The sequence below is a fragment of the Engystomops pustulosus genome, chromosome 3 (assembly GCF_040894005.1).
Source record: "Engystomops pustulosus chromosome 3, aEngPut4.maternal, whole genome shotgun sequence".
NCBI lineage: Eukaryota > Metazoa > Chordata > Amphibia > Anura > Leptodactylidae > Engystomops > Engystomops pustulosus.
In genome coordinates, this window is record NC_092413.1 from 57,465,615 (window position 1) to 57,492,657 (window position 27,043).

Genomic DNA, 27,043 nt, shown 5'->3' on the forward strand with positions numbered 1-27,043 from the left:
AAAAAAAAAAAGTGTCAAAAAAAGCTTGATAGATGTAGCTGCATTATTTAGTTCAAATTACACCAGAATTTAAAGTGTAACTAAATTTAAAAAAAAAATAATTAGATAAATTAATAGTGCAGATGATAATAATAAACTTTGTCAAGTACTTTATTAAAGAAAAATGTTGCTGTTCTGAGTCCCAGATTTTTTTTTGTGTAAACCAGCTTTCAGTGAGATATAGGAATCTGATAATGTGTCTAATGAATTAATTCTTCATAGACAGTCCCTAGGTCACATCTCCTTAGTGAGCTGAATCATCATGGAAAACCTCCATGCTTATCTGTCTGAGGTGTTAAGACCTCAGAAGGCTTTCAGATACACAACTCGCTACTGGAGAAAGAAGCAGAAAAATGTACAGTGAAGTTTCTTTATGTAAAGGAAATCTACCATTAAAAAAATCAACCATCATAAACCAGGAACACTTCAGGTAAAGTGATTGTGTCAATAATCTTATATTTGTTATCCATTGCTTCATTCCTTCTAAAATCCAACTTTAAGTTCATCATTGAGCCAGAAATGCTATGGGGATATGGGGGGGGGGGGGTGTTGCCAAAGCACCTCTGTGCTCTGTCTTCACAAGCTGACACAATTGCCCGGAACATGTCACCCCCTCACCCCTGCTCTCTCTGCAATCTTACAGCAGCAAAGGAGGCTTCAACACACAGTGGGAGAGGGAAATGCTCCTACGTCTAACAGCCTGTAAAGCCTGCAATATAACCCCCCCTCCTCCCAGAGCCCTTCTCGGTCATTAGTTTTGTCTCATTATATTCTTTTCAGATGTGAAGTTGCAGAATGGAATGGCTCTGGTAACACCCCCAGGAGCCCTTCCAGCTATTTAACATAAACCAAATATAGTTGACTTGCAAGAAAATAGTGATATGGACACACAGATTGTGTTATTTATTTTAATTTTGTATTTATCAAATATTTAAATATCAATTAATGAAGCTATATTTTAGTGATCAGGTTGCTCTGTAATTATTTTGGATATTTGGATTATCTTTGATTATACCCTGCCAAAACTATTCGACTTTTTTTTTTTTTCAACAAACAATGAGTAACCTATATGAAAGTCTTCTACCATGCCCAAATGGTTATTTCTCTTGTAGCAGCAATATTTCACTGGTTTCATTATAAAATTAAATTATAAAAAGAAAACCCCTTTAAGGATAAGAAGTGTAATGTCAGCATAGGAGGGTGGGGGGAGTGTCAATTTTACAAATAAACATTTATTGTACAATACAAAATAGACGGAGGATTTTTATTCCACAATAATATCTTACACCGAGTGATAGAAAGTGGTGCAATATGCCATAATCTAATCCCACACACCAGGTGTTCTCCGCTTCTGGCTTTATGCTTAGGATACACTGACCAGTATTTTATTCTCTGCTTATAAATATATGTGGCCTTTGCTTCTGATTTACCAAGACTCCCGCTGTGAACCACTGCACAGGGCAGCGTTTGAAGAGAGGATTATGCGAGAGCTGTTGTACTCGCAGCAGCAGCCGGCTCTTTGACTTCCCCGACAGTCAGCAGGGAATAACTTTACTGGAGTAACATCTGGTTTACTTTAATAGGATTAAACGAGACAACTCTAACTTTAGTTTTTTTCTTGTTCCTCTCATGTGTAACTTTTACAGGCTTTAACAGAGAAGTAAAATTAGATCTAAAGGGAAATTAGCTTTTAGTCCTTTATGTTGCAAAGGTTTTCGCTGAGACTACCACCTTTACAGTATTACAATTTATTTCTTCCCGCACATGGTCAAAATAATTGTATACTATGGGGTTAAGTCAATAAGAATTCTGTCTCCCATTAATGGGAAAATGTCACCTCTTCTATCCTCTCCATTGAAAGTGTGGAAGAGGAAAGTGGTATTATTATTTTATAAAGAAGGCACTATGAGTATAAATTTACTTTGGAGGGGCAATGTATATGTTTAAATTAATTATGGGAGCTATAAATATGTAATAATTCATTACTGGAGGCAGTGCATATTTCTTATTTATGAGGGACACTATATATCTATTAATTGATTATGGGGGATGCACTTAAATGATGGGCTGTCATGCTATGGAATGCATTGTGTAGATACTGTATTATAGCATGACAATGTTTCATGTATGGAGCCTGGATCTAGGACAGTAGATGTGGTATGAGCATTGTTCTGATGTTATACAGAACTTGGTTCTAGTGCTGTATTTATTTACAAAGCTTGATTTCTTGGTACTAGTGCTGTTATTATGTTCTAAACTTGATGCTGTATTTATGTACTGAGCTTGGTTCTGGTGCTGTATTTATGCAATTAGGTTGATGCCACCGTCATGAACTCAACTTAGTGTTGTATGTATATATACTGAGCTCAGTTGTGGTTTGTATTTTTATATTGATCTAATATGATAAGTCATAAGGGAGGCACAATTAAGGGGAGTCACCGTATATGATAAAATTTATTTGTTGGAAGCACTGTATATATAAGGGGGGGGGAGGTTGGTGGCGCTACATACACTATAATTCAGCCAGAAGCATGCATTAAATATATTTAATTTGGGGTGAGGGACTCTTTCTTTTATTAATTTTGTGGGAAGATGTGTATATTTTAAAGAGAACCTATCACCAGATTTTGCCCCCCCCCCTCCACTAACAATGCCTGTTGATAAAGGGTTACAAGTCCTCCCTATATCACCTAAAATTAGCTGCCAGTAGGGCACTGTACATTAATTACAGATGTTTTTCAGATATGCTAATTAGCTTTTCTGACTCATCTCAGGCAGCCTGAGAGATTAGAAAAGTCAGAGATACCAGTGAACCACGCCCCATTATTCTGACTGCTCTGTATCTCTTTAAATCCCTGCTCTGCCTCATTGTACTTAGGGACCGTCTGCTAATATTCAGCTACAGACATGTACAGATGGGAAATATTGTGTGCAAATGCACAGGTTCTCTTTAATGACTTCAGGGGAGAGGTTGTGGGTACTTTTTAGAGATTTGCCCTGTAGATCAAATTACCTAGTAATTGTCCTGTCTATAGGTAAAGGTAGAGATGGACAAAATCAATGTGTGCCCAAAGACTACTCCGGTAACAGGTAACACCTGATACTAATATGGTTTTTATGAATGTAAATTCTTCAACTTCTAAAAATTCAACTTTCAGTGATGGAAATAAGCACTATATTTCCTGTATTAGCAAACATAAAATAAGATAATTCCTTGTGATAATAAACATTTGCCAATTCAAAAGAAGTCTGCAAAATAAACATTTTTACCCAAAGTATGATAATATCCAGAATTTTTTTTCATCCTGAATCTGATGGCCTGTCATCACTTGCTTACTGATTTTCAGCTCTTGCAGGACATAACAGTCCAAAAAATGTGTCCGTTATCTTGACAGCAATCACAAAACTGCTGCTGTCAGGATCTTAACAAGAAATGCTGCTTTTCTGAGAAGCGTCTGGTATTTGTGGGTTAGACTGCAGCCTGTCAACACGTTCACTTTGAGAAGACAATAATTAAATTGCAGGGTAACAGCATGAACCGAGCAGATGCTTCTCAAATGCTGTTTAATTATTTGAACTTGTCTACATGGTTAACATGAAAGCTATAAACAGAGCTAGTGCCATAGTGCCGCTATACTGGAACCATCTAAACAGATACTAAACAAAACAAGCAATGTTCAAAGTATATCTAATAGCAAAATAACTAGCTTAATGGGAAAATTTCTTAGGTATGTGATTATGGTGTTATATATTATGCTAAACCTGGTATGTACCAGCAACAGTGAGATAAATGGGCAGGAAAAAAAAAGTTGTATTACACAGCTGAAACTTGTTTATTCCTATATTCTGAATAGTTGAATATATGTACAGACTTTTTCCCACCACATTTTACTGGTTGGGTACTCAGACAGCTAAATGGACAACTTGAGTGGTATTTGGGCTGGTACATTTGGCTGCCGAACGGACCAAGTTTCTTGTAGTAAAGGTGGCCGAGTGCTACTACCAAATCATTTTAGGTTGTATTTTATTATGCAGCATGTAGATGGGGCTAGTATAAATCACATCCACTATGCCACCACCGTATATGGCCGTGTTTCCCCAAACTAACAAGGCTTCTTATATAACCAAAGTTTGCTGTTATGGTTTTTCTTTCTATAAAAACATCCATTCATGTTGAAGCTTATTTTAACTGAAGGGAATCAATCTAAGCTGTAATAAAAGATACAACTTATGGGAAAAATGGGAATGTTACTGTAGGAATTGTAGAATAGATCCTGGACAGCAACACTACCTTACATACACTCACCGGCCACTTTATTAGGTACACCTGTCCAACTGCTCGTTAACACTTAATTTCTAATCAGCCAATCACATGGCGGCAACTCAGTGCATTTAGGCATGTAGACATGGTCAAGACAATCTCTTGCAGTTCAAACCGAGCATCAGTATGGGGAAGAAAGGTGATTTGAGTGCCTTTGAACGTGGCATGGTTGTTGGTGCCAGAAGGGCTGGTCTGAGTATTTCAGAAACTGCTGATCTACTGGGATTTTCACGCACAACCATTTCTAGGGTTTACAGAGCGGCAGTTCTGTGGGCGGAAATGCCTTGTTGATGCCAGAGGTCAGAGGAGAATGGGCAGACTGGTTCGAGCTGATAGAAAGGCAACAGTGACTCAAATCGCCACCCGTTACAACCAAGGTAGGCAGAAGAGCATCTCTGAACGCACAGTACGTCGAACTTTGAGGCAGATGGGCTACAGCAGCAGAAGTCCACACCGAGTGCCACTCCTTTCAGCTAAGAACAGGAAACTGAGGCTACAATTTGCACAAGCTCATCAAAAGTGAACAGTAGAAGATTGGAAAAACGTTGCCTGGTCTGATGAGTCTCAATTTCTGCTGTGACATTCGGATGGTAGGGTCAGAATTTGGCATCAACAACATGAAAGCATGGATCCATCCTGCCTTGTATCAACGGTTCAGGCTGGTGGTGGTGGTGTCATGGTGTGGGGAATATTTTCTTGGCACTCTTTGGGCCCCATGGTACCAATTGAGCATCGTTGCAACACCACAGCCTACCTGAGTATTGTTGCTGACCATGTCCATCCCTTTATGACCACAATGTACCCAACATCTGATGGCTACTTTCAGCAGGATAATGCGCCATGTCATAAAGCTGGAATCATCTCAGACTGGTTTCTTGAACATGACAATGTGTTCACTGTACTCAAATGGCCTCCACAGTCACCAGATCTCAATCCAATAGAGCATCTTTGGGATGTGGTGGAACGGGAGATTCGCATCATGGATGTGCAGCCGACAAATCTGCGGCAACTGTGTGATGACATCATGTCAATATGGACCAAAATCTCTTCCAGCACCTTGTTGAATCTATGCCATGAAGAATTAAGGCAGTTCTGAAGGCAAAAGAGGGTCCAACCCGTTACTAGCATGGTGTACCTAATAAAGTGGCCGGTGAGTGTATATCCTTACAGGGGTTCTCCAGTGATCTACAATATAGGGGTAAGTTACTAATTTAATGTAGACTAATTTAAGTTACTAAGGATCATCAATAGTACCCCCATTATACCACAAGGTAAAGAGAGAGCCGGTCGCACATGCACTGACTTTTATATTCATCTCTAAGGTGCAGATGGTTTGCTTGCTGTCCTTACATAGAAAGCTTCTATGTTTACTTCCAATGGTTAAAAATCTGTTCCATGGTCATGTGATGTCACATGGACTGATTTCTATCCACTGGAAGTAAACATAGAAGCTTTGGAGACATCATTAGTTCAGTGTTTGTAAAACTGTTTCCGGTGATTATGTACCCGATAGTCTTTATTTTCTTGCAGCTCTAATCTCTGCTGTCTTGTCGTTCAGCTTCTGGTAAGAGACTTTCCTGCAGGTGTCGCTTCTGCGCCGAGGTCCGCCGGAGTTAACCTTCCTCTTCCTGCTGCATGCGAGTGCATGATCTTGCGACACATTTCGATTTTTAAATTCCGCAGTTTGTGCGAATCCGAATCCGGCCCGCCCCCATTTCTGTCGCATGCAAGCCGGCACCAATGCGTCGAAATCCGATCGCGTGCACCAAAACCCTGGGGCAATTCGGCACAAATGGCAATAATCGGGAAAACCTGACAGAATCGGGTAAATGTGCCCCATTATCTAACAGTCCTAAGAAACATCAGTATAATAAACCCACAGACATATCACTGAAATGATTGATCTGGAGCAACATGTGGTAACTCCAGTGTCTGAGTCAACGTCAGTGAAGAACCACATGTATGTCCTAACTGGCCACCATCTAGCAAGGACAGATCGGAGAGAGGCTTCAAAACACTTATGTTTTTCTCTATATACAGACACAGGGAGAGATTTATCTGTTATTACACACCAGTTTTCTGGCTTAGAAGCACTGAAAAGATTGCACTGCAAGAATTTGTGATTATTATAGCAACTACGACACATCATGCCATGTGGGAGTGGAGAGGGCATAGAGGGATATGGCCACAGGCGAACAAGGAAGGGTACAGGACTTTCATGTCCTGTGTACTTTCTAAAAAATCTGAAAACTTTTGTTCACAGGTTTTTACGCAAAACTATGTTTGGTTGGTCCTGCCTGGTGGCCACGCCCCCATTAGATACATCAAGAGGCCTATGATAAATGGCATATGATAAATTCCCCCGACAGTAAGAAAGACATATCGGAACCATTTATAATTAACCAACAATGATTTGATGATGATTTATTTGATCAATTATGCTAGTGTTGTTGAACTTGTAATTTATGATCCCACCTAGGACTTTTGAACGTATACTAACTAAAGTAAAAATTTGCAGTTCTCATATGTGTGGCTTTATTTGCAGCTTTTGTATTACAACCTGAAAAAAAAACTGTATTAAAACCTTCCTTCACAAATCTAGACGTAATAAGCCACAATAATTCTAACAATATTTAGCGATCTTATATTATAACTTATTTTGAGGGAGTTTTAAATAAATCCAAATAATTAGTCCTTTGCTTTTTATAACTTTTTTGGGGTTGATGTGGATGTTGCACTCAATACATGATTTACAGGGGTTGACCTATTTGTTTTTGTAAAGTGTTTAAGTGTGGGGGCAGGATATTAGGTAATTTACCATCTATTAATAGTTTTGCTCTGCTTTCTTGATATGTAAATTGAAGCCTCCTGTCTTTTACCTCATCAGCCAGACATTCCTTGCTATAAAATGGCCACAGACGGAGGATTTTGTGACCTCTAACTGTCCATGGACAATCGGCCTGCCAAGACCTTGATATTATATTTATGATACTATTGTGAGGGAATAGAATCCCCTTTTGAATCTGTTCTTCTATCATGTATCTAACAAAGACGTCTATGACTAGTACCATCACCCGAGTACACAGATCATCTTTCAGTTACATCCTGTTGGCTATTGGAATGTGGGTATGGTCAGTAGGTTCCTTTGTCTCAAAAACCTATAAAAACTCTCTCTTGACTAAATAAAGTTGGAATTCTCTCAAACATGTGAAGGTCTGAGTGATTCACTGAGCAGCTTGTACTATACAATGATTTGGAAACACATCACATTGAGAGATATGGGGATATTTCCCTAACACTATCATAAGGTCCTGGCAGATTGTTCATGGCCAGATAGAGATCACATGATTAGGAATCTGTAGCTGATGAGGTAAAAGACAGGAGGCTTCACTTTACATGTCAATAAAGCAAAGCAGATCTTTTAATAGATGTATATTGGTAACTTACCTAATATTCTGTCCCCCACACTTACATACACATTAAAACAAAAGGTTAAGTTGCAGGTGCATTAAAGGGTGTGTCCAGGATCATGATTTTTTTAATATAGATCCTGTGTTGGAGCTCAGGTCCTCAGGAAGGTGTGCACACAGCCTGGTAAAGTGACTTCAGGATGGGCTAGGAGTGTAGGGGCAGAGTCCTGATGGTGGAGCTCTGCTTTAGACTGGTGTTATGCATCCTGGACTGACTTCTAGACTAGACTGACCTCCTGGTAAAAGATCTGTAACTAAAAATTCTCAGAAAGACCATGGAACTTTCCAGCCTCAATGGGCTTTATAACCTCTCCTTGTGAGCTGGCAGCTACCTTGTCCAACCAGCTTGCTCCTACCATCACAGTAGCACAGAGCATACAATTGGAAATTAAGATTAACACTTCGCTTCCTGGACAGAGACTTACAACTACATTTACCAAGTTCTTCATGCTAAAGACCTCCTAGTGAGGTGACAGCTCCTGACATGAAGAGGAATAAGTTGCACAGGCAAGTTTACAATTGATAGTAAAAGTTGATATAAGTAACTTACGTGTCATATACATTAAGCAGCCAGTTTAGACACATGTCGACACAGAGAGGCACATTCACCAAATCCTTGTTTTTCTCTTCAAGTCCATCATAGATAGTAGTGAGGATGCTGATGATCTCAGGAATAGACAACAGTTGTTGGTTTTGATTTAGCTCATGCTGTTGGAAAACGCTGTGAGTGGTGCTCAGATCCAGAAGATCCACTGGAATTGAAAAAAAAATCATTATTAAAACGTAAATATTTTTTTTTTACAGTTTTTCTCTTTTAATTGGAAAACTTGATAAATTATGACACTTTAGGTCTTCTTCAAATATTTCCTCTAAGCTGGAATACAATTGCTATGTTCCATTGCTGTATAACAGACCCTGTCATTTACAAATCATTGAAGGATTTGTTTAGTGATTTCGCTCTCCCTTTTATTCAGCTATTGGGCATATTTTTTCAATTTATTTTGAATGTTATTTCTCTGTTTCCGCATGTATGGCTATTTTCCCCAACACAATAGCATTACAATACTTCATGTATAGCAGAGACTTAATTTGATATATAGTTACGTATTTGAACTGGCAGCATAGCATGCTATTTCATGTAGGAGGGAAGAAAGGATAGTTGATATTGTATGCTACACAATCACTTGGAGTGATTTGTATATTATTAAATATTTAAAGCATTTTATCATATAATATTTATAGTATTTTTGCACATCCGCTTTTTTGGGTATTTATATTGTGTAGTTTTTTTTATGTGGGGCTGTACACTACAGCTAATAGCTTGTGCTTTTTCCACTAAAAGATTAAAGGATTCCTGACTTTTCTGAGGACTCATGGACGACATGAGAGAGACATACTACTTAGTATTAATGTAAATAAAGCACATTATTATTACCTACAGCAACCGGTGTCTTCATGCATCTTTCCTTCTATTTTGCTTAACATTTCATTTCATTAGTCCTCTCTACATAAACTTCAATATAAAATTTAGTTTTATTCCTCTATATTCAAACAGTCCGTCTTAAAGGAAACTTGTCATCAGGATTTCACATAACAATAACAGGTTTTTTAATAATAATTTCCAATCTCCTTTTATAATCAACATACTTGGTACCATTCAGTTTTAAAAAATTTATAAGTTTACCTGACCACTTGGCAGCAAAGAGGATGGAGTCATGGAGGTGTTGTTTATAATCATGTGTCATCACAGCACTGCCAGCCCTCCCTCCTCCCCCCTTCCTCATGCAGATGTGAGCCGACCCTGTGCCGCAAGCAAATCCCTGTCAGCTAATGTCTGCATGAGAGAGGAGAGAGAAGGGACCAGGATGGAGGAGGAGAAATGGGTGGCAGAACTGTGACGATACAGGACTATAACACACACCTTCATGACTCGATCCACTTTGCTAGCAAGGAGCCAGATATACTTTTATATACTTTCAAAACTGAATGGAACCAAGAATGTTAATTATAAAATTAGTAATTAGTATTGAAAAGCCTATCGAAACCTGTCATTAGGTAATAATGGGAAATCCTGATGACAGGTTCCCTTAAAGAGACCAATTTGGGAGTGATTTAAAAATTCATTGTAAGTCTATCTAGGAGGGAGGTGTGGAAAACAGAAGAAAAACTACATTATTTGTTTATTATATTTAACTGTACTATTGATTTATTCCAGTTGTTGAAAAGTTTGTTACAATTTATAACATCTAATTCTAAGGACATGTTCTTCAGTTTCAACATAATATAGCAGCGGGCGAATAACAATCATCTGCCAAACTTTGCTATTGGCATGGACAAACTAATCCTTTTCATAATTTAAAGGTTTTGTAGAAAAAATTTCAGATTAATGCAAAAAACAGAAGTCTTTATTTACATAGTCCCAGAGTGTATGTGTCTGGTACTTTAACTAGGACGGATGCTTTGGTTCGGTGTCAATAATAATTTAAAATGACAAATATCAATGTATTATGGTAATGGAATTTGACAGGTCTATGAAACATCATAAATCACTTCACTTCGACAATGAAAAGCGAACATCTGAGGAGGGCAAGAGACTTGAAATAGATTTTGGCTGGACTTGACAGTGGGTCATTTGCTTACTTTGAACATTGAAAACCACTTAATAGATCTGTTGATGGCTCAACCAAAGTTACTTGCCAACAAATTGTCGTCTGAGGCACGAGTGCAGCATTTGTGATTACATTTCTTTGAGCATCAGACATAGGAAGAATAAAAGCATAGCATCTCAAAGTTTACTTCCCAGATCCAAAATGAAGCTTGCAATGTGAGATATCACAAAACAGTAAACAGTAAATATAAGTTTTGAAATAGTTCAGAGGTGGATTTACACCAGTCAAGCAAATGCTAAAAATACCATATTCAAGGGATATCAACAATATTTTTTTATAGAAGTTTCTCTTTTTTTTTGTTTTTTTAAAAGATCCTATTTTGGGTTGCTCATTTATAATACAGTTCAAGAAGAGTTAAAAAAACACATTTCAAACAGGCTTGTTGAAATGGTTATCCATCTGGACACTAAGATACTCACTTAAAGGGGTATTCCCACAAAGACAAGTTTCTTATATGTACTCAGGATAACAAAATAACACATTCTCTAATTCACTGTTATTAAGATAAATACAGCATTTCACAGATACAAGTCCAACCTGTCTCTATCAGTCCTGGTGTACACAATTTAAGTTGCTCCTAGACATGACCCTGTAACTTCTGTCGATTGGATTTCTGTGTGAGATCGTGCAGCTGAGATTTCTACCTGTCTCTGCTGTGAGCCTGTAGCCACACCCTCTGCACGGAGCCCAGAGACACTCACTGATTACTTTCTGCCAGGACACCATGAGCAGAGAGAGAGGCTGCAAACTACAAGGAGATAAGTGATCCGGGGGAAGGGGGAAGCGTGCACATATCTGTGAGAGCACAGGTGTAGCAGAGCTAAAAGTGTAACCGTGTAAAAGTCAGCCTCTGTGCAATAGAAATCTCATGCATCTCATCTCTCAACTGTCTCATCACTCATGTGTCAGTGTGTACAATGTCAGAAGCCAGATAAATGTGTATATACACCTTGTACCCTGATAATCTAACCACACTGTCACCCACCAAAAATGCTAATGTGAGTCTTACCCTATTTGTGAACATTTAAAATGTGGCCCTTAATTTCACCATTACAGTTTCCATTGGAGTTAAGTAGCAGCTGTGTGTTGCTAATAATATATAATCATGATTAAGTGTGACTGTCTCTACAAGGGTATGTCACGTTTAAAGCATGCGTTTAAAAACACATTGCAAGAGTTAAAGAGAGATTTGCCTAAAACGCAAATGTTAAAGCTTCTATTAATGCATGTGTTAACACTTGTGTTAACAGACATGCATTAACGCAATGTTAAAACATGCATTAACAATGCGTTAATGGTTCCGTTTTGTAAACACAAGTGTTAACAGCTGTTTCATTAGGCAAATCTCTCTTCAGCTGTTGCAATGTGTTTTTAAACGCGTGCATTAACGTGACGTGTGACCACACCCTGACAGCAGAAGTTTTCAGACATGCTAAAGAGTAACATTGCCCACCATGTTTATAATTAATAAGAAGGGGACAATTAGTGAGGCCCTGTAAGGTGGTTTCTGCAGCCATAGTACCACAAAGGGGAAGTCTCCTGGACTTTTCAGAGTCTCTTTGTGGCTTGCTATTGGTACAGCCTTACATTTGCACTGTACAGTTTTTAGGATACTCTACTCACGATTTGTTTTAATGAGATATTAGCATTAAAAGTTATGTTTTAACTTGTCATTGATACCCTTGTACTGCTCAAAGATCTATATTCAATCTCAGTAGGATGTCTTCAGTTGAAAGTTCTTTTCAACTTTTCCATCCCAATTTGGTTTTGATTGGTAAGCATCCAAACCAATAAGAACTCTCCCTTCAAGACAGTTTCAGTAGCTCACTTGTGGGTGGGGTTGTGGTCTTTTGGATAGACAAAAACAAAGTGTGTTAACTCCTATCTTATCACAAATGCTTCATCTTCAGCTAGATGAGAAGACTACTAGCAGCTCTTTTTTGGTGTAGTTTCCATCAATGATTTTTCTGCCTAGAGCTGTGATTTACAAACAAGAAATATCATTTTCAAATAGCAGTTGGTTGTGAAATTATTGTTTTCCATAAACAAAATGAATTCAATCATAGTGTAGACATCAGTAGACCATCTCCGGGAGGTAAAGATGAACTGGTGAAACACGGAAAAGTAATAATGGAGCAACAAACCTTTCAAACAAGAAATGATTGCTAAGCGTGTGATGCGCCTGACAATTATAGGAATAGTCATAATTCTGTTATGCTTTCACATTGTTTGCATCTCGGCACAAACTGCATCTAGAATTAGCTATATTGTTAAATGAAGAGAACAATTTATGATACAAATCAGCACATTAGTCTTAGCTCCTGTTGATGGACATTAAATGGAGAAAATACACAATAGCAATCCCAGCAATTATTTCCTCAATATCTTCCTCTTCTAAATTGTCATAAATATATAAAAATGACATAGAACCATGTACATAATGTAACCTATGATTTCGTATATCCTTCGGGCGATAGAGGACATAGTGGTCACTGTTCAGAAATTCTATGTGGACAACACCTTGAGGTAGAACAATAACTAAATCATACTGGAAGTATGATTGAAGTAGCACCTACAACATTTGGCCAGTGGACCACTATTGCCTAGACATTAGCTGGATGTGGTTGCCACACTGCAGCTGCTATGTAAGCCCTTACCTATGAAATGATGTCTCTCAATGGCTCTCAATTGATTAAAGGGAACCTGTCACCAGGAACCTCATTTTCACTAAAGACAGACTGTAAAAGCCCATGACACCTGCAGTGCATAAATGCCTCTCTGCCTTTTCTAAGAATTTGCATTACAATATAATTGTGTGTTATAACTTACTCTTGCATTCTCACAAAATCCTGAGGTAGTCACAGGGGTTGGACTTTGGTTTGGATGCATTTCAAAAAACAACATGTGACTTGTATGAGCTGCAAGCTGCCTCCATCTTTGTGCTCCTGTACAGATTGTACCTCCCCCAGTGATGCCATCTCACCAGGCTGTGACCTCTGAGAAGGAGCAGGATGTGGAGCTGTACAGGAGCACAAAGGTGGGGGATAAGCTCTGAGGAGTAAGTATCACAGACAAGGCACATGTTGTTTTCTGAAATGCATCCACACCAAAGTCTAACCCCTGTTACTACCCCAGGATTTTGTCAGGATGCAAGAGTAAGTTATAACACACAATTATATTGTGATGCAAATACTCATAAAAGGCATAAAGGCAGGTTTGCAATGCAGGTGTTTGGGCTTCTGCAACCTGTCTTTAGTGAAAATAAGGTCCCTGTTGACAGGTTCCCTTTAAAGGGGTATTCCGGAAATATGAACGTCTGATACAAAAACCCTTGATGCTATAAAAATGAATAGAACAAAACTCAATGTCATTAGTCATAAAATGGATTTTATGATTCCCAAAATTTTCTGAAAAATTATGCAGTTATCACCAAGATAGCCGCAACTGGAAACTACAAATCCCATGATCCTTTAGTTCTCAGTAACTCCTCCTCCCTCTTATGCTCGGCTCCCAGTGATGATCTAATAGACTTTCTTGCTCTGTTACCATAGTAATGACGTGTACCTGCCATTACTACAACACTGGCCATACTGGATGAACTGCAACCAACCCACTACAGCCAAATGTAGCGGTGAGCACATGACCTGCCCAGGCAGGTGCAGGATATGTAAAGTGGACGTGTGACCAGCAGCCATCTTCTGTCCTGTGTCTGCTCCGCGCAGAGAAAATCAATGGACTGATTAAAGGACCAATAGCATTTTAATTCTTCATTACATTGTATGTCCACAGCAACATTGTAAATAACAACTAATGTCATATTAGCTTATAGAAAGTGGAATAGAAAGTGGATGTGGGACAATCCCATATGTGCTTGCTTTGTAAATTAGTATAACCATATTCAGGGACATATCTACAGGGGTAGCAGCCATAGCAGCTGCTATGAGGCCCACAGTGTCAGGGGGCCCTGTAAGCTGACCTTCCAATAAAGAATAGAGGATGTGCACCATTCTTTATATATTATGCTGCACATTGTACAGAATATGTATGTAACAAATATGTGATGTATACATGCAGTATTTGTGATGTTTATATACTGTATGCATGTATAAATATATGCGGTACATTTGTATATGGCACTATATGTGTGTATATGCTCTACATGTGAGCGCATTAGTGTATAAATGTGTTCAAATATGTATATTTTTTAAGTGTGAAATTGGGCCCTATTCAGCGAGGTGGCCCTGCCTCTCCTAGTTACACCCCTGACCATAATTACATCAAGCGCACTGCATTGTTCCTCTCAACGTACTGTATTTTTTTTCCTCCCAGGAGTAAAGCCTAATATTTATCAATATTAAACTACATTTACCACTTCTCTGCTCAAGCCTGTAATGTATCCGTAACCATTCGGCCTTAAACAGTAACATTTACTTTGATGTTTTTACTACAAATATATGAAGGTATAAAATAAAACCAGCAGAGCACAGTGCCTTCAGTATAATACTGTTTGCAGTTACTGCACAGGGATAGAAGTATAAGGTCACTTGCAGGTGATGAAGATATATTATACCGTGGGCAGCACTATCAGAACAGACCTAGAAACAGTAAAAGGCAGATTAAAATGTTCCGTGCATAGTATGTAGGACAGGAAGATGTCTACACTTACAGCACAATGTTTTCTGAAGTCTTCTTATCTTCATTGCAGTGCGGTAGGCTGAAAACCTCACATTGTTCAGGTCACCTGGGAATAATAAAGGAAAGATTAGAACAGCAGCATTTGCTGTTGTAACTACATCTTCAGTTCATAGTTTACAGATGGCATTATTTTATCAGCAGGTAGGCGTCAGCGTTAACATATAGAAAATGAAATCTTCCTAGTTCTACTGTGACAGCTGTTGTAATTTCAAGTAACTACAGTCAGTGCTGAAAGCCTTATAAAATCAAATGGAACCGCATGATCACAGAGCACGTTGGTACTATTAAATGTTGTGTGAAAGGTGCTTTGTTTTAAAGTTTAACGTTTACACTAAATTTTTTTTTCATTATACATATTTTTCCCAATATGCTGTTCCACGTTTACTTGTTTGGAATTTTTGACCACTAAATATATAGTGGCAGATTTATCGTGTGTCGACATATGATAGCGGCCACGCCCACCCGAGTCCCACCGGATACATCAAGAGGCTTAAGCTTCCTGATGTATCCATTGGGCAGCATGGCCGTCGGGTGATACTACATCATAACCAACCGGGCATAGTTTTGTATAATGTAGAACCCTGCAGACATAAGTTTGCAGGTTTTTATGTAAACTTTACAGTAGACCAAAAATCTGATGTCAACAGTGCTAAAAGTGCATTAATCTGACATTCAACCAATAGAGTGTCAATCATTCTAAATAAGAACTATCATTTTTATCTACATTTCTTCATATGACACAAGAGAATTTTAAAAGGGAACCCATCAGCAGAAATTAACCTAATACAACTACCACTAACAATACCAATTTGTTGTCAAGAAGAGAAACAACTTGGAAATAATGTTTCTTTCATGTCCAAGGGTGGTGGTGTCATCAATAAAAATCTCTTTTAAAGTGATAAATAAATGGTTGTATAAAGTCATGAAGGCAGAGAGCACAGCACAGAAGTCAAGCTCTCCTCACCTTAGAATGTCTCCCTTTGCTGTGAGTGACATCCTTCACCAGACTTCTGGAGAACTCGTTATTATGTTAATGTCCTACTTTATTAGGACATTCTAAAAGAGTACAGTCTATGAGAAAATTAACATATTCCGAAGGGTGATGACCTTGCATATGACATCAGCCCCGCCTTACTGGATACTTCAGAGGCTCATGCCTGCCAACCTATCCAGCAGATGGCTGCGCTGAATTGTGCTATTACCTGTGCCTGTTCAAGACTGAACAATCTCAAATTATAGCAATTGCACAGGCATGGGGCGGTAATGCCCCACATTGTCAAACTCCACCACTAAGCATACACCCCTTCACACCAACAAAGGGGAAATAGTGGAGTACAAGTCCTGATAAAACTCTCCCTATGATTTGGGGTTTCCATCAATTGGCTGTAGTAGGTATTGGAGTGTCAGATTTTTCATGTATTATAACTAATTTCCATTAACACTACGCAGAGTTTAATTTTCTGGGTGTGCCGCTTGCTGCCATAGCTCCAACAGGTTTCTGCATCTTATTGTGAAGCTTACTATGTTGGGCCCCAAAGCAGAGATCTTAAAGCCATCAGCCTAAGTCCATCTTTGGGTAATTTTATAGCAAAGGTTTCACTTACCGAGTGATTGAAAGAGTTCAGTCATTTTTGGGTGGTCCCAGCAAGTGGTCTGTGTTTGATGACTGTAAATAATAACACAACAGTAGTGAATTATTAAGTTTCGCATTTTTTGCCCCAAGTATTTCAATAAGCTTTTGTGGCTTTAAAAAAAAAATAGTGTATATAAATGTGATACTAATATAACTGAATCTTTCTCTTTTCAACAGCTGTTTCTAATTTGAAAGCTGAGCTCTGATTGGTTGCCATGAGCAACTAGAACAATTTTGCTCTCAGAAACTTGTGATAAATCTCCCCAATAATGTTTTCATTGAATTGTCAATGTTCACAATATGAGCTGGAATTTTTTTAAGTATTTTTGGATATATTGGGGGTATTCATCATTTTTTTCCATGGAGGGGTGAAGTATATAAAAAATATCTATGTTTTTTCTCGTGAGGACAAACAGGCAGCCTAGTAGGATCTACCTATGGACACATCCTACAAGCATTCATCCATAGTAGTGCTCTGCAAGTCCTGCAGTGGACATTACAACAATAGCAGTGCAGCCCACTTCTCCTGACCATTTACAAGCCACAGTTACCATTGATGATTGACCAAGACTCAAAGCAGAAGCCCTGAACATCCAAAGTGTGCCAACTAACTGCCAAATGGAGTGCACAGTGTTGTTCTAAAATTCTAAAAAACATTTCAAAAGCAGAGAGCAAATTCCAATGAGAAAGAAATTATCCCTAAATTATGTTGAGTAAATTACTTTTACTTCTCATCTTATGCAAATAAATTATTAAATCTGTAGAGATCTAAAGGCTCATTTTTTGACTTTTCAAATCTAATTTAGTATTAAGCAAATGCATTACTGTCACACTGATGAAAAACACAGTTAAAGTGTTGCCCAAGTACTATGCAAACCTTTCAATGTTTCTATCAGAGCTCAGCTCTAACAACAACCATTTACAGAGCTGCAGATAAAATCTTCACATAAGAGAAGAGCAGCTCAGTAGGATGAGTTCAGACTGAAATCATCTTTTCTCCCGGCGATGCTGTCTGGTCTCTCTTCTCCTTGTACTCCTAGTATATTCAATTCTTCCGCTCCATACTATTCTTGTTGCAATGTAATAACCTTCCTTGCTTTAAGCAGTTTTTAAATCCCTTCCTCCTCTCATTGTTTTCCTTCTCTCAGTCTTCAGTTTGTCCTTAAGCCCATTGCAAGTAGCCATATGTGTTCATGCTGTGCTATAAGAAGGTGCACCTTCACTTTCCAAGCTATGCATACACACACACAATCATAAATACCAATGCCCATTGTTAAAATAACAGCGGTCACTTAGTAATTTGGAATCGCATAAACTACTCATTCACAAACAAGAGTGAAACAGGTAAACTAGGAGTACAAGTGGGTAAAATATTGGCTGTACATTCACTTTGGAGGCATTAAAAAAACAGCTAAACACATTTATATGGAGTTGGCAGGCATGTATTAGATGGCAAAACCCTTTGAACGGGTATTTCAGGATTTCATTATAAATGATTTATCCTTGGATAATGCTACTGAGCTTTCAGCATATATCCTAGCTTCTACGCAATCTACGGCGGTTTAACTATAGAAGGTGCGTTGTAACGTTTGCAACCTGATGAGCTGTTTGCAGTAGTCGCCATGCACTGTAACTAGTTAGTATCTAGCAACACAGCTGATCAATGGGGTGCAAGGATCTGGAATGGATTACCCCCTACCAGTAAAAAAACAGAATTAAATTGGCTTATGAGATACATATTAATACCAGGGTAGTGTGCATTACTTGTGTTTCTGTATGTTGCTCCTTCATTGTCTATGTTATTTTAACGTCATTTTTTTATTTTTGTTTACACAATAAAGATTACTTTGACCGTTTTTTCCTTTTGTCACTTCTTTTGTGCAGCAGATTAGGTCTAGGTGCCACAATAATTGAGGGTCTGATCTACATTTTAAAATACTAGTGAAGAAAAGTTATATATACATCGCCACATGAACCCATCCCTAGGACCTATTCCCTATTACTAATGCCTTTACAGAAACATGCTGACTAAACACATCCAGTACAACCCGCTGTTTTAATTAAAAGATTTGTTTAATAATACATTTTCTGTTAAGAAACCCATAATTTGTATCAACATCCAACTGTTACCATTTTATTATTAGAAACTTAATACCAAAAATAAGATTTCATGCTTGAATGGGTTGGATTCATCCAAGTACAAATCGGAGCCAACTAACTGGGCAAAGTGAAAATCAACGGTTCCTTTGAAGTACTGAAAGCACTTGGACATTGTATACATCCTACATTTCAGCACTACATGCTGGTTTTCTCTTTGATGTTTGTGGACATATTTGTCTGTTTATATCACTCAAGTGTAAGTGTCTAACACATTAAATAACTCTTCAAGGCAATGTTACATTGCTGCTTTTATATTCCGAGAAATTCCATTCTACATTTCCCACTCGAACTTCAATATTAAAATCCCTTCGAGGTATTACAGAAAAATGGTTATTAATTCCGCCAAACAGCTTTAATCTGAGGTACAGTCACTTAAATAGCATGCACAAAATGTTTTAGGCACAGCTAATATTAACATTTGTACACTGAAGTAAAAATTTAGAAAATTAGCATTTTGTTACATGGGGTAGTGAATACAAGGTATAAAATAAGTAAAACCCCCAAAAAAGAGCACTGTGTGACTATGTAAGGGCACTATTCTTCATATATTACTTGAATTTTGCATGTTTAGGTAAGAAACATGGTACAAAGACAGATTCTGTGGTTTACATATTATACCATAAAGATCTGCCAAGCTGTTTGAGGGACTGGTTTGTCTAGGTTACCAAAATACAGTAGTTGGTTACATAAAAGAGCCACCGTATCTTATTTTATTGAAATGGGCCAGTAAAATAATTCTCCACATATGCTGTCTATATATTGCACCCTAAAGGCCTATCCTCAACAAGGCACCAGAAAAGCACACAGAAGGAACATCTTGGAGAGATATGTAACTTTCCAGCCTCCCTTTTCTGCCAGCCAAAGGGTTTTTAATGTTGATGGAAAAAACTCTTTAAACTGTTATCCACATGGGATGTACAATCATAATAGTCTCTGAAAGTAAAGCACAGATCTGCTCAAGAAAGCACTGGTAAATATATTACTGTAAATACATAAAATGTATTTGCCAGTTACAAGGTGTTCACTAGAGATATGGATGGATCCTGCAGCAGAAAAAACAAAAAAAAAATAAGTAAAGTTTCTTCTAAAGGCACTAAATAAAAATCTAACAAAAATAAAAAGAATATCACTTCTTGCCAACGATGATGCCGTTATGAGATCAATTTAGATGGAGACGGATGAGCAGAACAGGTTCCCTCATCTTTGAAGAAATTGTTTTTATTCCATTATGATTCTGGCAGCCTTTCAAAATGTGTTGCACCACAGCCCAAGTAATCCTCCTGTCAAACCTTCAACAGAAATCAATTTGGTCTTTTATTAGAGTTCCCAATTAATATAATTTATGGTGAGGTTAAAAAAGAAAAAAGGAAGATTGCATGATGAGTAGCCATCACTGGGCAGAAGGCTTGCTACCTGAACCTCTTTCCACATTACTCTGTAGTGACAGAGACTGATTTACTCGATCATTATCTGACCACATGAAGTCCAAATATTAAGCAAAGATGACCATTCACTGTGGTGGTTAAAATGTAGCAAATAAACCTGAAAGTTTTACAGCCTGCAACCTCTGCCAGAGACTGAGAAAGGGAGGCAGTAAGTAAAGTATTATTCTGAGCTCTTGGAAAGAACATGTTCAGTATAAAGGTTATCAAACCTTTGAAAATAATATTATGTATCAAAAACTATGGGAGCATATTTTCTAGAGGCTGTGGCCTCTTCATTTATCTGGTGGCCAGTGTGCAGTCAGATAGTTCTATGTGGCAAGACAAATCTATGCCAGTTAATAGCAACGGCTATAGCCCGCTATGTGGTCAGGTTAGGCCCATTTCATACCTCCTTAGCACAAGATGGGATAAGGGAAAAATAGACAAAATGTCTGGTTCTCCACCAGGAATTGTAACTATTTCAAGGCTTGTACACCAGGAAACTAGTCCAAGCTCAGAAAATCGTCCTCTACGTATAAAAACCAGGGTCAGACTTAGCAACTGAATTGTGATGGTGCACTGCCGGACACTAAAAAAAAAAATGAATGTATGGTCTTGACAGCATGGGCAACTCTGAATTCACTGTTGGTATACAAACATAAGGTTACCCAGTTTACTAACTAGGTAGTGTTATTTTGGCAACTTAAGAACATTGTTATTAATTTTATGGCAAGGATATTTTGGTTCTTTTTACTGGTGCATGGTATGCTTTTTTTTTAGATCCACATTGCCTATCACTAGGCTTTGCATGTGGTCGGTTTGATCTAAGGGCAGTCAAGTAAGACTGGAACTGCATTAAGATCTTTCATTGCGGTTGGACGGTTAAAAAAAAAAGGTTCTTTAAGTTCGATTGTTCTTTTTTATTCTTTCGATGAACTGGTAAATAATCCGTAGCAAATTTATATGTAGTCATGTATTGAGCTAAAATTAACCAAAACCTGGAATCAGTCCTAAATTTTTAAAATTAAAATGTATCTTTCATCAATATTGGTGATCTCAATACCTTATGCATTTAGAAATACACAATAATACAATATTATAGGTCTAATTATAGAGTTGGAGGAACAGTCTTACTAGATAAGTCCCTTGTTGCAGATCATTTATTTCCCCTAATACAAGTTGCTGTCCCAATTATGCCCGATTTTGGGCCTGAACCTTGGTTATAGAAAAGCAGAATGGATAAACTGAAACAGACATGTGACTATTGAAACGAGGGAATTTTTCTATATTAACAATGTAAAGTTGTACACTTAATATAATCATCAACATAAGGAGCAAGTAAAATATTCCATACAAGCTATATAATACAAAAGAAAGAACCTCATCTCATCCGTTTCACATTTTAATCAGTTTGATATCCTGCATGAATTTACCCTCTTCAGCTACTCGCAGCATTTTGGAATGATTTGGTTTCTTCCTTTCTTCCAAAACACTCAAATTAAATAATTTTTTGTAAATTGTTATTTTCATCACCACATCAAGGTAATCCATTTGCAAGAATGAAAAGACAGCACAAATCTACATGCAATCTGTTAATTGCGGAATGCATATTTATTAGTTTTGTTAGCTTGCAAATTGCAATCTCCAAAAGTTTGTGAGTGAACCTTACATTTCCATGTTAAGCAGCCCACACATGGTATATTTCAATAGATACTGCTTTTATGTGTATTTTTTAATCTAGTAATTGTTATCATTTAATACATTTATTAGGCAAATGATAAGGGTAGCAGCATCTAATTGGGCTGTAAAATCCGTATCAGGGTTCTAAAAATGAATGAAGAAACAAGGGTTGCAGTAAATATCCATACAAATAAGTCTACATTAAAGCTAAAAGTACTAAAGAGGGCCTGCTACTGAGATCTCAGTGCGCCGGCGTATGATAACGCCCTGACCCGAACACCTTGGCAGATACAACATCAGGCTTAGACCTGATAATGTATACGCAGGCCGGACCTGTCTTTGTTTTGGGTAAACATTTGTGAACATTTGCAGTTAGAGAATAGAGCTTGGGGGAGAAGATTGCCAGTCTACCTCAACAACCAGAAGAAGCAGCTAAAACAGGGATATATTGCCATTGACCCTGGGCTCCTAGCCTTAGCCAGGGGACAAGCCTCCTGGGAAAGAGAAGGACAGCTAGCCCAGCCCTTTCCTCAGCGTAGAACAACTCTTCTATCAGGGAGGAGATTGGAGAAGCCAGCGCTAGGATTTTCTTGTATTGTTTGCACCTAAATTTCTTCAGTAAAGAAGGTAACTGTTCACTGCAGACCCTGACTCTTGACTTATTTCCCATTGGGGTGCACCATGCCTTACCATTCCTTACAGAGAGCAGCAACACATGGTGACACCTTAGCATAGTACTGGGGCCACCCCTAAAGCACACAATGCACAAACACTGCTGATGAAGGGACTCCAAGCATCATAGTGATATATAGCTCAAGGAGTCTTGATTCACTGTGGCACAGGAGCCCCACACTGTAATCACTGGGAAGAAAGAAGTACCATATTTTTCAGACTATAAGACGCACTTTTTAGCAAGAAAAAATCTTGCTAAAAAGTGCCTGCATCTTATAGATGGAAGGTCAGGAGGTTCCAGCACTGTCAGACCCTCCTGACCGCTGTAATGGAGATCGGGTGAGGTGCTGACATAGTGCTGCACCTGATCTCCCAGAGAGGAGAGCTTCCGCACTGCTCTCTCCCTCTCATGGGTGTCCCGACATGCCTACAGGACCTGTGATGATATCAGAATCATGTGACTGATCACATGCTTGCTACATCACTCAAGGTCCGGATACTGCCAAGAATGGGGACATGCTGCGCTGGGACAGGGTAAAAGGAAGGGGGTCTGTGTGTGTGTGCATTCATGCGTAGACTAGTTCCCAGTGTGTTCCTTATGTGTATATAAAAAAGCTGTGTGTGTGTTTATGTGTATAGCACTGCCCGGGCAGTGTTTGTGTGTATTTGTGTATAGCAGTGCACAGTGTATGTAGTAGTGATGAGTGTGTGTACGAGCATCTTATAGTCCAAAAATACGGTGAGGAGTTGGAAGTTATCCATTGATCATTCACCGCTCCTTTTACTTTTCAGGGTTTCCATGTCATGTCTGACCTTCCCAAAGAAGAGAAAAGAACAAAACCTGAGTATGCACACCAATGCTCTTAGTTAGAAACCCCAGCTATGACACATTTTTGCCCTATCCTTTGAATAGGACACAAATGTTTTATTGAGAAAACTTTTTAAGTGATAACATGAATGGAGGTTAGAACTGTCCGTTTTGATGGCTGTAAGATTAATTGGCAAAACACATAAAAGAAACAAGTATTGCTAATCTGCTTGATTCCTTATATAGCATGTCTGATGCTATTTTAGGAATGATACATGGAAGCAAATCAGGTGGCAATTTGAATGAAAGATTAAAGTTTTTTTTCCAAGGATTTTTTAGTCCATCACACATATCATAATGTCTTTTTTATCTCAAGATTTAAGCTCTCTCAAGTTATCTCTACAGAAACTTCATAAATAACAAGTCTCTGTGCAATTCCTTTCAAGTATTAGTTCAAAGTGTCATCTTCCTCTTTAATCAAGAGCAAAAATGTTTTCCCATTTGATAGCTGAAAAGTGGAGTTGCTAAAAATATGTAAAATTCGGTGGCACTGCCTCATATGCGCTTTTATCTAACCGGCTGATGCATTTCACCTTGCATTTTTTAGTACATTTCCTTCATTTTTGAAAGTAGACTAGCTCCAATATTTTATTGTCTGAGAAACTATTGATCAAATATTTAAGAAAACAAAAAAATCAGGTAGATTTTGAAACCTTTCCACATACTTCAAACAATATTTCAGACGTGATTAAATTTTCCTTTGGGAGTTCAAAATAACTTTTGAGACAAGTATGTGACAAAAGTGCCAGAAGTGTTAGTTTACGTAAAGCCTGAATAAGCATTTCATAGCATAGCAGCAGATAGTATGGCGTTTAAATACTCTCTTTTTATGTATCCATGTGAATAACTAAAGTGTTTACTTATCCTATAAACTACTACATATGAAAAGCTCAGAGAAAGTCAAAGGGGGAGATTTATCATGCTCCGGCATATGACAGTGGGTACGCTCCCCCCCTCGTTGCGCTGGATACATCAAGAGGCTTAAAGGACATCTACCACCAGGATGAAAGACTGTAAGCAAATGAGCCCGAGGGGCTTCAGGCTCCATTAACACCTACGGAGCCTGGAGACCCTCAGGCTTAATTCTATACAGTTCTTCATCCTTACGGTAGATGCCCTTTAAGTGTCGTTCACTGTTTTTTTTGCAAAAGAACACAGGCACGCCCCATGCCCCCCCCCCTCCACCAGTCGCCGCATCCTTCTACGCCACAACCAGGTGGCTTGCAGGCGGAGCATTCATGATTTTAATCACAAATTCTTGCACTGCGTAAGATAAATCTCCCCCAAATTTTTTTAAGTCTAACTTTTAGCTCCCCATCATTTGTAACATCCAGGTTTCCCCTTTACGCTAATCTGCACATCTGGGGTGGACCCTGAGCAGTAGTGGATTATAATATAGACGGTTTGGGCGGTAGCCTGGGGCACAGGCCTTCTAGGGGGCCCATGGCCACCCAAACCACCACCAAATTTTATACTAAGGAAGAGCTTCACCCATGAAATCCTTGTACATCTGTTCCCGATCACAATACACATGAATACAAGAGCCATTCAGTATCATTGAAGGTCCTCCAAAGGTCCTGAACATGTAAATTTAAAGCAGGCAGAAAGGACACATCTTCTATTCCTCAAGAAGTGAATTCCAGACTTGTAGGGGCTGTAATATTCATAGAGCCCAGGGCCCATGGTGGTCTTAATCCAGCACTGGCCCTGAGCAGAATCACTCTCCTTACCTTCTGAGAGCTAACAATAGAGTAACGTATTGCCTTCCTATGTTTGCTCCTGGAAAAGCAGAATCTATCACCTGGTGCATAATTTTACATTAACACTAGGCCCCGGATGTTGGACACAGAACATTCTCCTAGTGTACTCATTAAAATCCATTTTACCTAGCTTTTTTATTTTGAGTTTAGATCTGATCTTCACTAGCAATGAATGGTATTTCTGCTCTGTCATGCTCAGTTTTGATCTGCTCTGTCGGTTTTGGACTGGATTGCGATTGGGCTTGATCTTGGTCTTAATGAAATAATCAAAATATTAAGCAAACTCATGAGTGGACTCTGCTATGATCACATAACATGTTTGGCATACTATTGGAATACATGATGGAAAATTTTCCTTTTTTAAACAGCAAACATTTCACCTTGAAGGGTCCTCACATGTGCTAAGAGACATCGCCACTTCCAACGAGACCAGAAGCATCCGTGTACAATAAATTCTGATGTAATCTTATTTGTATATAGACTTGTATTATCTTCCTGCATATTTTGATCAGTATTTTACTATGAAGTTACAATTCATTGAAAATATCTTTTGATGTCCACTTAAATTGCTTCAAGATCATTAATCTTAAGAAATATCAACATCCTGCTGTTTTCCTATATGCCTCCAGCTTATTACTAAAGAGGTTGACATGACTGCAGAACCTTCACTCTGCCAGAATAAAACAGCCCAACATGAAGTTAATGTTGGAAAACACTGTCCCTCTACTGAGTTTCTGCTAAAGTAAATGCTTCAAGGTGGCCAGGCTTTTTATACCAGCTGATATTTGATTTTTAGGTCCACTGCTGAGCTTTTATACTACACACAGGAACTGCTGCTCGTATAAGGCAATCCCCAGCTGCTGGAAGAATCTCAGCCATCATTTCTTATTTCTACATTACAAAACAATGGCCTTTAATGGCGTTTTAACTTTAGCCCTTATACAATAAGGTATACATTATATTTTTCAACTTAAACTCCTTTTTGTTTTAATTCACTTTGTTTTACCCAAACTTAAAAAAAAAAAAATAATAAGTTATGATGCGCCACAATCGATCTGTATTTGTAGCCAGCACAATCCAATGAAATTTAACTGTTAGATTTACTAAAACACAATTCAACAAAAAATATTTAATACTAATTAAAGTTTTGAAAAGTGTCATAACATAGAGAAATATACTAGCTAAAATAAAAAATATATTGGCTTGAATATACCAAACTGAAACCAAAATTTTCTGTAAGATTCTCATATGAGGAAGGCCAACCAAGAGGCGGCATAAGAAATCAAAAAGTGGGCATGGCTATCCTCTAAAAATGATTTATGCCAAATTAAGTAAAAACTGAAATCTCACTGCAGTAACAGTGAACAAACAGTGTTACATTGCTGGTCAGATATATTTCTTAATTTTGAATAAATTTGGTACGCATAAGGCAATGCAATACTAACTTTAAATATTCCCAATACAATAATCTACCCTTATGTGTTTCTTTGTAACGCAATAAGCAGATGCTGGCAGCAAGCAGAAGGAAATATATACACATTTTTATATAAGTTTGTAGGATGTACACCACGTAACGTCATCTGTATAAATATGTGTTGCGCATAAAGTTTCCAAGTCCGAGTCTACAATAAAGAATTTTACATAGCAATCCA

At 38.2% G+C, this 27,043-nt stretch overlaps 1 protein-coding gene across 9 annotated transcripts in view; it reads right to left on the reverse strand.

The window, feature by feature from the left end:
• The window catches only part of UTRN (utrophin), a 457,412-nt gene that overhangs the window by 58,035 nt on the left and 372,334 nt on the right, over positions 1-27,043 (reverse strand). For all 9 annotated transcript variants that reach the window (XM_072140867.1, XM_072140861.1, XM_072140863.1 and 6 more), the window contains 3 exons: positions 16,799-16,860; positions 15,166-15,240; positions 8,381-8,582 (listed from right to left, as the gene is read on the reverse strand). In XM_072140867.1, coding sequence (XP_071996968.1) covers positions 8,381-8,582; positions 15,166-15,240; positions 16,799-16,860 — 339 coding nt within the window. The remainder of the gene's footprint in view (positions 1-8,380; positions 8,583-15,165; positions 15,241-16,798; positions 16,861-27,043) is intronic.